This window comes from Coffea eugenioides, unplaced genomic scaffold (assembly GCF_003713205.1).
Source record: "Coffea eugenioides isolate CCC68of unplaced genomic scaffold, Ceug_1.0 ScVebR1_200;HRSCAF=821, whole genome shotgun sequence".
Classification (NCBI taxonomy): Eukaryota; Viridiplantae; Streptophyta; class Magnoliopsida; order Gentianales; family Rubiaceae; genus Coffea; species Coffea eugenioides.
Window position 1 is genome coordinate 28745 of NW_020862458.1, and position 13833 is coordinate 42577.

Below are 13833 nucleotides of genomic sequence, written 5' to 3' on the forward strand. Positions count from 1 at the left end.
TCCCCTGACATTTCCCCTTATTCCTCCAATCGTTTAAAAAATACATTTTTGTAAGTAGAATCCCTCGTTCATCCTTTTGTTCGTTCATCCCTTTTCCGGACGTTGACCGGACTCCACCCATCCGGATTGGCCGGACTCCACCCATCCGGACGTGGCCGGACTACAAGGTAATACTCGAGTATACCAAATTCACCCAGGGTCACCATATCGCCCGACCGAGTCCGCTTCTGGCTCGAGTCGATCGGTAACGAAGGGCAGGGCCCAATTCAGCCAAACGGCTTACATTCATGCGCAACTAGCATTTAATCATTAATCATTGAAACTTTCACATTTATTTAGGTCGAGTGCGATAAAGTACACACTCGCCTAGAAAACTCGTTTTAACAATCATTGAAAGCACTTAACACATTATCAATCAATAATAACAAGCCAATAAGTCAAGGAATATAGCAAACAAGGAACACTCACCTAGTTATGCAAAATAACGTGCAAAATATCCTTCCGGATATTACCCTTAGTCACCAGTGAAACCTAAGATTGAACAAGAGAACACATTACAGTTTATCGAGCAAAACATTTAAGGGGAAACGAAGAAACCTGACTAATTAGGAGTAAAGCGTGTAAAGATGACTTTCAAGTAAACAGAGGGTTGTTTGGACCCAAGGATGAAAATAACTAGGGTTTCAAAATCAATCGCAAAACCAAGCTCAAATAGATTTGACTAACGACAAATAGATAGGCTAAGAAAATATTCTTTCGGAATCGTAAAGAATCATTTGTATGACTAAAAGTCACTATATATTCAAGTAGAGGTTATATAACAAGGGTTTTGATGAAAATCATATGGAAAAGGAAGACTCTTAAAACCGTACTTGAAAGTAGTTCACTTGTGGCCGATAAAATCCTAACTCATACTTCTATATTTTGGGACGAAGTAAGTAAACATTTGGCATTTCAAATCGAAGAGGTATCATGTTTTGGAATGGTAAAACGGTCATAGTATTTGCCAAACGAAAATATACAAATTCAACTAGAAACTTAGTCCTTGAGTGAAAATTTGGGCAACACGCCCTTTATGTTTACCTAATTTTCCAGCCATTTTCGCTTCATCATCCTCCAATCAGTCCCAACATCTCGTACAAAAATAATCTCATTTCCAAAAGCTGTTCACTAGGCTTAAAGTCATTCAAGTCATTTAGCTAGGAAAATAACCAGAAAGGAAAGTCAAGCCCTAAAAGATTCCAATAAGCACAATAAGACTCGATTACAAGTCATAAACCAATGCCAAATACTACTGAAATAGGGTTCCATAAGCATGTACAAGTATTAGGGGAAACCAGAAAATCCGGAAATGGCATTAGCTTTAGCCCTGAAAAAATAGTTTTTGACCTTATTTTACGGTAATGGTACCAAAGGCACTACAATTATCGGATGAAGGTCCAAGACCCACCGTTTCGAAGCTAAGAGATAGGGCTACAATATTTCAGAAGGTTACTCAACCCAGTTTCGAGTGTAACCAGGTCAAAATGCAATCTACTATACCAGAACCGCAAAAACAGATTCACAGAACGCATTCTAGTGCAAACATCATAAAACAGCCTACATAAGTCCAAATCCAGAAATTCCAAAGCCATCTGAAAGCTAAGAAACAGGATACATTTCATCAGAAGGCCTCAACAACCAATTCGGAAGAATTCCTAACCAAAATAACCAATTACAGAAGCAATTCCCAAATTCGGGTAAAACCAGGACAGCAAGGGTAATTTCGAGTTTTATCAAGCTACGCTACTCCGATTGACCTGAAATTTTGTATCCGCCTCTAAAATGTTTTTTCCAACAACTTTCATGTTTTAACCCATGGCCAATTCGGCCTCTAACTATGAGTTACAAAACCGGGCAGAATGTAATTCACTAAAACCCTAACTTTTCAATTTTCTTCCAAAACAGAAATTGCTTGCAATTAACCACTTTTTCCACCTTCTAGCATCCTTAAATAACATTTCCAATCATCATAAATGACCACATAATCATATTCATGTGAAAACAAAAAAATCCCCAATAATTACAAAACTTCACCAATTCAACCAAAATCAAGAAATAAACCATAAAATTGCATCTTATACTACCACTAATCGTGATTAAGCATCATTAGAGGGAGGAGAGGGATCCTTCACCACTCACCTTAGGAAGACAAGGAAGAGAGCAACTAGTCCTCTTAGCTTTCCGAATAACTCCACAAAACTCCTCACAAACACTCCCTTATGGGTTTCTATGGAACAAAAACAAGATTGGATGGTTGATTTTGGTAGATTGGAGCAAGCTTGAAGAGTTTTCTTTCTTTTGCATAGAGAGAGAGAGAGAGAGAGAGAGCCGGCCACAATAGGTAAGATTTTTGATGATTTTTGGTAATTTTTGGTTTATTTAAGTCAAATGGTAAAACAAGAAATAATGGTCAAAAGTTTCTACCAACCCTATGGTGACACTTGTCACCTAATTAATGCAAGTCTATCACTTTGTTTCCTCTCACACCAATCCAAATTGCAACCTCTACTTATCTCTTAACACCCGGTAAATTAATTCCAGTATCCAAAACCTAACCTAATTGGCCGAATTTTTCCGAACTTTTCGCACTAGTGGGTCCCACGTCCGATATACGCTCTTAATTTCACATGAACTAACTTATACTAGGAAAATGATTTAAAAACTTTATTTTGCTCATAAAAATTATTTGGGAAATTTTCTAATAAAGAAAAGTTATAAACGTGTGCAATTAAATAAAATAAAGCCTAGAAATTCGGAAAATTTTCGGGTCCTCACAAAGACACCTTTGGACTAGGGTTTCAATCTACTTCCAGGGACATGAAAGAAATGCTGGATCACAAGAGAGCAGAAAAAGAAGGAAAACAAGTTGTCAGGAGTATCCCACCATTGCATTACAATTTTCCCTATCCATCAGAAGTAATCAAATCTGAATTGGACTCGATCGATGAGGTGGATGTTAGTTTGTCTAAACTGTTCATGGGGGTTACTTATGAGGGCGAGCCATCAGAGAATCCGGAATTTTCGGAGGTCTCCAGAGAAGCAATGAAGAATTGGACCATTGATTTTCTTCCCTCCCGAAGGGAATTTCGGTAAAACTAGGGAATTGCCTTTGGTTGAGAGTTAAGAAAGAAATCATTTGCATTGTTCATCTTTTGCCTTTCAGTTTTTTAAATAGTTTTGAATCAAATATTTTTTCAATACAAGTCTTATGTTAAAGTAGTGTATCTTTTGTTAAGTAGCGTATTATGACGTTTTATCCTTTATTTGAAATTCAATAAAATGCACAGTGTTCATTTTTCAATTATTTTACTTACACATTGTTGTATCTATCTCTTTCTTTTTTAGATGGCCAAAAATAAAATACATTGACCCTTTGGATATCACTATTCTAGAATTTGATGACTGCAATCTCGATATCTCTCACGAATTTGAAATTATGGAATAAAAAATTCAAGACGAGAGCGATAACGGGAAAGAATCTGAGTCTTTGTTAAAGAATCTTGAACAATATGAAGATAAAACCAAACCAAACTTAGAAGAAAGAGAAATCATTAATATTAGCACTGAGAACGATGTCAAGGAGTTAAAAATTAGCATTCATTTGAATCAGAAGTAAAAAAAGAGATGATTGAATTCTTGACCATGTTTCAATATGTGTTTGCTTGGTCCTATGATGACATGACGGGCATTTCAACAGATATAGTGGTTCACAAATTGCCAACGGACCCAAATTTTTCACCGGTGAAACAGAAGCCTCACAAATTCAAACCGGACATAAGTCTCAAAATCAAGGAGCAAATTGACAAGCAACTCAATGCCAGGACTATCATGGTATCTCATTATCCTATTTGGCTTTCGAATCCAGTCCCTGTCCCGAAGAAAAGTTGAGAAGTAAGGGTATGTGTTAACTATCGAGATTTGAACAAGGCTAGTCCAAAGGATGATTTTCTCCTGCCAAACATACATATCCTTTTGGACAACACCGCTGGGCATGAGATCGAGTCTTTTGACGACTGTTTTGCCGGGTACCATCAAATTCTAATGGCAAAAGAGGATAGAGAGAAAACTACTTTTATCACTCCATGAAAAATATTTTGGTACCAAGTAATGCCATTCAGATTAAAAATGCTGGAGCTACTTATCAAAGGACCATGACCACCTTGTTCCATGATATGATTCATAAGGAGATGGAAGTTTATGTGGATGACATCATAATCAAATTCAAGAGAGCGGAGGATCATTTGGTTGATTTGAAAAAGTTATTTAAAAGACTGAGAAGATATAATTTGAAATTAAATCCTGGAAAGTGCGTTTTCAGGGTTCCTACCGGCAAATTATTGGGGTTCATTGTCAGTAGAAAAGTCATAGAGATAGATCCGACAAAGATTAAAGCCATTCGTGAGATGCCAGTGCCAAAAACACAAAAGGATGTGAAGAGTTTTGTGGGAAAGATTAATTTCAATGGTAGGTTCATTGCTCGATTGACTTCTACATGTGAGTCTTTGTTTAAATTATTGAAGAAGAATGTGTCATTGTATTATAGTGAAGAATACCAGCAAGCTTTTGATAAGATCAAGGATTACTTGTTGCACCCTCCAGTTTTAGTGCCACCCAAGTCGGGTCGACCTTTGATTATGTATTTGTCTGTGCTTGACGAAGCTGTGGGGTGTGTTTTGGGGCAGCATGACGATTCTGGGAAAAGGGAGCAAGCCATTTATTATCTTAGCAAGAAGTTTACGCCTTACGAGGCAAAATACTCATTTCTTGAAAGGAGTTGCTGTGCATTGGCCTGGGCAGCTCAGAAACTGAAGCATTATTTGCTTAGTTACACTACCTATCTTATATCTCGTTCAGATCCTTTGAAGTACATATTGGAGAAACCAATGCCGACCAGACGCATGTCTAAATGGCAAATGATCCTTTTTGAATTCGATATCATCTTCACCACGCAAAAGGCAATCCAGGGGCAGGCTATAGCAGATCATTTGGCTGAAAATCCAAGAGAAGATGATTATCAACTGCTTCACACTTATTTTCCGGATGAGGAGGTCCTGTTTGTTGGTACAGCGAAAGATATGAATGAGCAATACCCTGAGTGGAGACTATTCTTTGATGGTCTTCAAATTCTTTCGGGGTTGGGATCGGAGTTGTTCTAGTATCGCCTGAAGGAAAACATTATCCATGTTCCTCTAAACTATGATTTTTCTGCACTAACGATATGGCTGAATAGCTTGCATGTAACAGCCCCACTTTCCCCTAAGGCGAACCAAAGGGGTTAGCGGGCTGCCTGCCCAGCTCTCGCCAGGACTACGGATCAGTTCACGTCGATCTAATACGTTCCGGAACATACCCACGCGCGTAAACAAGTCAAAATCACAAAATGAAAAAAAACAAAAAAAAAATCGAAGCCGATGATGAACAGTACCGGCCACGTCAGAATCCAGTTACTAGGCCGAGAGTAGCCAAAATTTTTCTTTTGCCGCTTGAAATACGAGTTGATCCGAAATTCAACCAAATATCAACCAAACATACATACATTGAACTGTAACATTTACAAGCCAAAGCGGCATATCAAAAACCATTCATTACGAATATTCATGTTCGGTTTGCCAATCAAAAGAAAGTAAACCCAATACACATTAGGGTTTCATTCAAAGTGCTATTCAAAAGACATTTACATGAGCTCAACTTGACAACCAACTAACACAACCTTTTCCAAAAGTGGTCATTTCCTGTAAGGAAAACAAATGGAACAGAAAGGGGTGAGCTTGCGCTCAATGAGGTACCAAACAGATAGCATTAAAATCATGGCATTTCATATTTAACAAATCAGATACACATGCCAGATGTAACGTAAGGTAACTAATGATTCACATAGGAAGGATACAGGTGGCTCTCAGGAGCCAGCTTTCCAGTGCAGTACTTGATCCAAGCCGGTTGACTCTCCGTCAACGTATATAGAACCAACGTCCGTAGACCCCACTTTACACCGAATCCCGTTCACCAAACACCCCTTTACCGGGCCCGCTCACCGCAAACGAACAGAAATGGTAATACTCGAGTATACCCGGAATCAAGGGTCTCAATACCCAAAATCCCCGAACAGACTACCGTGGTTCATTATCTAATCGTCCAGGCCCTTGCCGGCCCGACTCGAATAACTTAGCCACAAGATTGAGCTCATAGGTCATAGAAATCCGAACAGATGCAGACACAGATAACAGATTCAAATTTTGCATAGAAATTGGCACATGAACAGACTAGAGAACGAGTGTGATAAAGTACACCCTCGTCTCAAACAAATAAACAGATTGCAGAGCAGAAATCAAGTTAAACAGCAATGGAGGGGAGTGGTACACTCACCGGCTCAACTTCAAAAGTTTTCACTTCAGATTGGCCTTAATCGCCAAGAAACCCTAAAATAATCAAAGTAAACTAATTGAAGGTTTCACATCCAGAATCGAGTAAACAAAATACACATGAGGCTCGACTACTAGTCGTATGCCTCGCCAAATAAATACTAATGCAAGGGTGGAAAACATGATTTTCTTGGAAACGAAAAGGTAACATGAAGACCTAGGCACAAACAACCCAAAAGTCCTTTGCTCAAATCACAAGTAAATCCAACTAGCCTTCAAGTAAAATTTCGGCAGCATATCCCTTGTGTTTACCTAGTTTCCAGCCATCATGGCTTCATTATTTCCTCAAATCAGTCCCAACATCTCACACAAAATTCATCTCATTCCCCAAAAGCCGTTCACTAGGCTCAAAGTAGTACAAGTACAAAAGTTAGCTAGGAAATGATCGGAATAAAAACAAGCCCTAAAACTATTCAAATAAACACAATAAGATTTGTTTACAAGTCATAAACCAAGGCCAAGTATTACCAAAATAAGGTTCCATAAGAATATATAAGCATTAAAGGAAACCAGAAAAATCAGGAAATGTAACTATATTAGCCCTAACAACAAAAACAGTTTTGGCCTCCTTATGCGGTAATGGCACAAAATGCGTTACGCTTATCGGATGAGGGTGTAAGACCCACCATCTCGAAGCTAAAAGACAGGGCTACAACAATGTAGAAGGCCACTCAGTCCAAATCCTAGCACAACTAGGTCAAATATGCAGAATACCAAACCAGAACCGTAATTGCAGGTTTACAAATCACACTATGCTGTAATCAGTACAACTCAGTCTATACAGGTCCAAATGCAGAAATTCCAAAGGCATATGGTAGCTATGACATCAAGATACATTTCATCAGAAGACCTCAACAATCAAATCCAAAGCAATTCCAGTCAAAACAGCCAATTACAAGCGCAGTTCGGCCATCCTGAAGGACCCAGAACAGCAACAGTAAAATTCGACATTTCTCACTCTACACTACTCCAAATGACCTGAAATTTTACAGGCACCTCTAAAACATCAATACCTACAACTTTCATGTTTTAAGCCAAGGCCAATTCGGCCTCTAACCATATGATACAAAACCGGACAGAAAGGGGGTTATGAAACCCTAACTTTTCACATTTCAATCCAAACCCAAAATTGGTTGCAATTATCAATCATTCACACCTACTAGAGTCATTATAGGCCATTGCCAATCATCATACAAGGCCACAACATCATGATCATATGAAACCAGAAAAATCACCAATAAATTGTAAACTTCACCATTTCATCCAAAAACAAGAATTAAATCACAAAATTCAACACTTTAGCTTCCACTAAGCACAACTCAAGCTTCATTAAGTGTAGGGGCAAGTTCATATACCACTCACCTAGTAAACAAGAGAGGGAGAGTTGTAGGACACCTTAGCTTCTCCAAAAAACTTCACCAAATCACTCACTAGCACCAAATGGAGGGATTTTATGGAGTAGAAACAAGTTTAAGCACTTGATTTGGATGATTTGCACTAGATGGAGAGTTTTTCTTTGAAGAGTTTTTCTTTCTTCCTTGCTTGAGAGTGCCGACCAAGAGGGAGAAGAAAAGAGTGAATTTTGGGTAATTTTTGAGATATTTAATCCAAGGGTAAGAAAGGTAAAAAAGGTAAATAGTTGTCTTAGGCTTCAACCACTCACAAAGTGACACGTGTCACTTCATTAAATGCATTTCTATCCTTTTGTTTCCTCTCACATCAATCACATCTCATCCTCCACTTATCTCTTAACACCCGATAAATTTCACCCAATATCCGAAACTTAACCTTATTGGCCGAATTTTTCCGAACTTTTCGCACTAGTGGGGCCCACGTCCATTATACGTTCTTAATTTCTCAAAATCTATTCGATACGAGAAAAATCATCTAAAACTATATCTGCTCCTTAAAATTATATAAAAAAAAATCTAATCACGAAAATGCAGAAAACAAGCCATGAAAAATTCTAAAACCTAGAAAATGAAAATTACGGGTTCTCACATTGCATGTTTGGAATAAAAATGGCATTGGAGATGGAGATCAAAGATTTAATAGTGTTCAGTGATTCCAATCTGCTCGTGCATCAAACGCTCAAAGAATGGATAACTCAAAATTCAAAGATTTTGCCATGTCATTGCAATTTACTGGATTTGACAAACAAATTCAGAAGTTTGGAGTTCAAGCATATTCCACGTGCTCGAAATATTTTTGCTGATGCTTTGGCCACTTTATCTTCAATGATTCAACATCTAGATGAGTTGGTGATTGACCCTATCCAGATTCAATTACAAAAAAAGCCTGCACATTGTCTAGTAATGGAAAAATCTTCTGATGGCCGTCTTTAGTACAGCGATATTAAGGAATTTCTCAAAATCGGGTCCTATCCTCCAGGCGCTGATACTACTGCTAAAAGCTTTTTGCGCAAATTATCATCCAAGATTTTCTTAAATGGAGAGGTGATATACAAAAGGATGTCAGACTTAGGCCTTCTAAGATGCGTTGATGAAGATGAAGCAGATTATTTGATGAAAGAAGTGCATAGTGGTATATCTCGATCACATATGAATGGACATTTATTAGCAAAGAAGATTATGAGGGCATGATATTTTTGGTTTACTATGGAGCATGATTGTGTAGTTTTTGTCAGAAAATGCATTAAATGTCAGTTGCATGAAGATGTTGTGATGACTCCACTTCTCCTTAGGGCGAACCCTATGGTATCGACAGGCCACCTGTCTAACTCTCGCCAAGGCTCAATACGAGTTAAATTTAAAGTTAACGGTACACAACCAATAATAAAAGCCAATATAAAGAAAAGTCGCTTCCTTATACAATCATTCAAGTCTTACATTATAAAGTTTTCAAAAGGTACCTCAACTTTTCCCAAAAATACAACCATCAAAAAACTGACTAAATTATATACATCCAAATTCTAATCAAAAAGTAGTAAAGTCAGCTTCTCCAAAAAATCTTTCCATCCGAGCTCCTGTTAAGGAAAACAGACTACGAGGGTGAGCTAACGCTTAGTGAGGCCAAGAAAAGTATGCAAACAAATAAGTTTAAGTAGCAATAACACTTGTACAAGAAATATAGCTAGCAAGTTCATGTAATTCACAAATAAGAGTAAAACACAATCAATAAGGATACGGGAGCTCTCAGGAGCTAAATTCCACATAGCTTGGCCAAGACCATGATCCAAATATCCCACGTTGACTCTCCGTCAACCAAGCAAGTACCAAATCTGTAGACTCCACTTTCATCAAATTCTGTCCACCGTTCCACCCTCTACCGGGCCCGCATGTCAAATAGAGAAGGTAATACTACTTGAGTATGCCAAGTAAGATCTCAAAAGATCAAGCTTTACAAGTTTCTCATGGTTCACCAAACTTCTCGACCAAGCACATCAAGTCAAGTTCAAGTAAGTCAAGTAAAAAGTCAAGTAAAGGAGAACGAGTGCGATAAAGTATACACTTGCCTCATCAAGCCATGTTCACGTATGCAAGTAAGATCAATCAAGTAGATATAACAATTCATGCACTTGACACTCACCAATTCAAAAGTAAGTGAGCAAATAAGGCCTTTAGTTATTCTCACCGGGATCCCTTTCGAAACCCTTTTGAGCACCTGAAGAAATAGTGACCAACCATTATTCACATATTTCCCCCTAGACCACTTAACATTCAAGAAGAAAAATGCATTTTGCTTAAACTTGGGACAACGCCTCAAAAGAGCTTCAATCCATCGAAAATCGAGATTCAAAATGAAGATTTAAAATCACAAGGAAAACTTGTATTATGCATGAAATCGAGTTTAAAATGAACCATAAATCTCAAAAGGAAGTTGGAAGTTCATAAAAGTGCATTTCTCAAGAAATTGGAAAATTTCAGCTTTATGCGACCGTACTTGGAAAATCGTATCTTCAGTTTGGCAAGTCCAAAAATTGGAAAATTTATACCGTTGAAAAATAGATTCAAAGTAGTAAAACTTTCCAGAAGACACTTTTCCCATATTCTAACTAGAAGCCATTCAAATCTCAGTTCAAATTTGCTGTTTCATGAAGACAGGGTAGAACCAGTTCTTGTTTTTCAGTAAAGTTTGAAAATTTGGTAAAATTCATGGTTATTGAATTAACCTCTTAAATTTATAACACAACAACATTTTCAAGTAAAGTTTCAAACACAACAAGCAGAACTAAATTCGAATTTTTGAACAACAAGATACAACAGTTTGAAGATGGCTAGATTTCACAACCTGTTCAACAATTTTCCAGTTTCCAGCTTTGACACAGTTTTGAAATCAGACCATATCTAACTCTACACAAGTCCAAATTGAGAATGGTTTATGGTGTTAGAAACTAGATTCAAAATTCTATATTTCATCAGAATACATCATTTTTAAACTCCCATCACAAGTGAGACAAAATTGAGCGACAATATACAGCTTCCCAGTTTCTCTCGGATAGACAGATAAAACAGGTCAGTCCATTTTGCCGATTCGTTACGGCTCACTCAAAATGAACTAGCAGGGGAATTTTATACTGTTTGAAATTTCTTGGTGTCTAGTTTTAAATTCCATAAATGGCACTCAATTTTGACTTTTGTACAAAGAGTTATGCTCAGACAAAGTACCAGTGGCCGGCTGGCCTGATAGCAAATTTCTAGATTTCTTCCTTTTCTAAAACCCTAGTTTAATGCAACCAATTGAAATGATTTTTGAAAGGCAATTTCCACACACATAACACAACATATATCACTCAGTTTAGCAGCCAAATAACCAACAAAATTTCAAACTCCAAGCAAGACAACCAAACAGAAAATTCGGCCAGCACCTCTCATGGTTTCCTCCAAAATTTCTCTCCACTATCAAGCCAATATCAAGCCATAATTCACATAAACAACAACAATCAAGCAAAAGAACCTCAATTCAGATACCTAAAGGCCACCTCAAGACCACTATCTTAGGATATCAAGCAGAAATAAAAGTTTCCTCAAGTCCACTAGCCTAGAATCTTGATTAGGGTTTCAAACCCATGAAATATAACCTCTATTCTTGCAAAATTTGAAAGATTAAGTGAGGATGAAGTGAAATACCTCTTCAAGCTCCTAACCCTAGTTGTAAGAAAGGCTCTACACCAATTTTTCACCAAGAAACACCACAAGCTTGCACCTTTCTTCTAGTGAGAACAAAATCCGAAAGATTTGTGGGTTGGATGAAGTGATTCAAGCAAGATTGGAGCAAAAGATGGAATTTTCTCTTCCCCCTTTATTTCCTTTGTTTCGACCGAATGAGAGAGAGAGTGAGGGAGTGTTTGTGTTGTGATTCTTGTGGAGGAAGAATGAATAAAAAGCTAACTTTAAGTTGTGCAAAAAGTCAACTCTCAATAGTAGCGAAATAGTGCCTTGCACTACCACTTTCTCTCTTGTGCTACACTTATACATTAATTCTCCAAGGTAATTCCTCTAACACTGTAATTACTCATACTTACTAGTCTAATACTAATTTCTCAAATCTCCAATTAGTCGTGTCTACACGACTTTTGAGAAACTTTCGACGCGCGCGCGATAAAAGCTTAATTCGAGAAAATTCATGCAAAAATAGTAAAATTAAATAACACTAAGGTAAAATAATTATAAAATAGACTAAAGTAAGAATAAAAACATGAGTCCTCACATCCTCTCCCCCTTAAAAGAATTTCGTCCACAAAATTCATACCTTGATTCGGAAATAGGTTTGGATATTTTTCTTGAATCTCTTCTTCTATCTCCCAAGTTGCTTTCTCTAATCCGTGATTTCTCCATAGAACTTTTACCAAAGGGATTTGCTTATTTCATAGTTCCTGGGTGAAGGGATCTGGGTGATACTTCTTGAGCATAGACACATGGAAAACATTATGAATTTGCGACAAACTTGGTGGCAGTTCCAACTTATAGGCCACGTTTCCCACACGTTAGAGAATCTTATAAGGTCCTACAAATCTTGGTTGCAACTTCTTTCCTCTCGCTGCCATCAAACTTGCTTTTAGAGGAGTGATCTTAAGAAACCGCAAACTCCAAATCTTTCCTTCGATTGTCTGCATAACTCTTTTGATGGCTCTGAGCTGTTTGAATCTTATGGCGTATTAACTTCACCTTTTCGTACGCCTCCTCAATCCATGGTATTGTAGTTGGGTTTAAGATCTTTCTTTCACTTATTTCATCTCAACAAATTGGAGATCTACACTTCCAGCAATAAAGAGCTTCGTATGGAGCCATTTGAATGGATGAATGGAAGCTATTATTGTAAGCAAAATCCACCAATGTTAAGTACGTACTCCAACTCTCTCCAAAATCCAAAATACATGTTCTCAACATGTTCTCAAGAATCTGAATTGTCCTCTCTGACTGTCCATCAGTCTGTGGGTGGTAGGTAGTGCTAAAATTCAATTTAGTTCCTAACATTTCTTGCATCTTCTGTTAGAACCGAGAAACAAACTGAGGGTCTCAATCAGATTCAATACTTACTAGTATCCTATGTAACCTTATAATTCCATTCAAATACATCTTAGCTAATTTCTCCAGTGAGTACTTCATACTAATCAGTAGAAAATGAGTAAATTTGGTTAGTCTATCCACTATTACCCAAATGGCGTCGTGACCTCTTTGTGTCCTTGGTAATCCAGATACAAAATCCATGGTAATATTCTCCCATTTCCACTCGGGTATCTCTAAAGGTTCCAATAGGTCAGATGGTTTCTGATGCTCAGCTTTAACCTGCTGGCACTGCTGGCAGATCAAACAAGTCTGGACAAATCGAGCAATTTCCTTCTTCATATTTTCCCACCAATACAAGCTCTTCAAATCTTGGTACATTTTATTCCTTCCAAGATGTACCGTATACTTAGAACGATGAGGTTCTTCGAAGATTTCCCTTTTTACCCCTTCATCCTTTGACACTACTATGCGATTCTTAAATCTTAGTACACCATTTACACCCAAATTAAAATCCGACTTTTCCCCCTTTCTAACTTTTTTCAACCACTTTTGCACCTCTGAATCCTTCTCTTGTGCCTCCTTGATACGATCTAGCAAAACGGATTTCACGACAATGTTCTCGAGAATCACCTTTCCTGGTTCAAGATGAGGGTTCTAACTACTAATCTCTTCCAACAAGTGCAATTCCTTAATCATCAACCCTGCCACTTGCACTTTACAACTTAAAACATCGGCTACCACATTAGCTTTCTTAGCTGTCACGTCCCATTTCTAAAAGAAAAAATAACATGTTTTAAAAAAATGAATTTTGATTAATTTTTTATTTGAAAAAAATGAGTTTTTGATTTTTAGAGAATAAATAAAAAATGATGGGCCTAAATGGGACTTAAAATTGCGACGAT

At 37.5% G+C, this 13833-nt stretch overlaps 1 protein-coding gene across 1 annotated transcript; it reads left to right on the plus strand.

Moving 5' to 3' along the window:
• The first annotated feature begins 8482 nt into the window (after positions 1-8482).
• On the plus strand, positions 8483-9064 carry LOC113756129. The gene is made up of 2 exons (XM_027299922.1): positions 8483-8722; positions 8807-9064. Exons 1-2 carry the CDS (start codon positions 8483-8485, stop codon positions 9062-9064), a joined length of 498 nt encoding a protein of 165 aa, XP_027155723.1.
• Positions 9065-13833: the final 4769 nt, after the last annotated feature.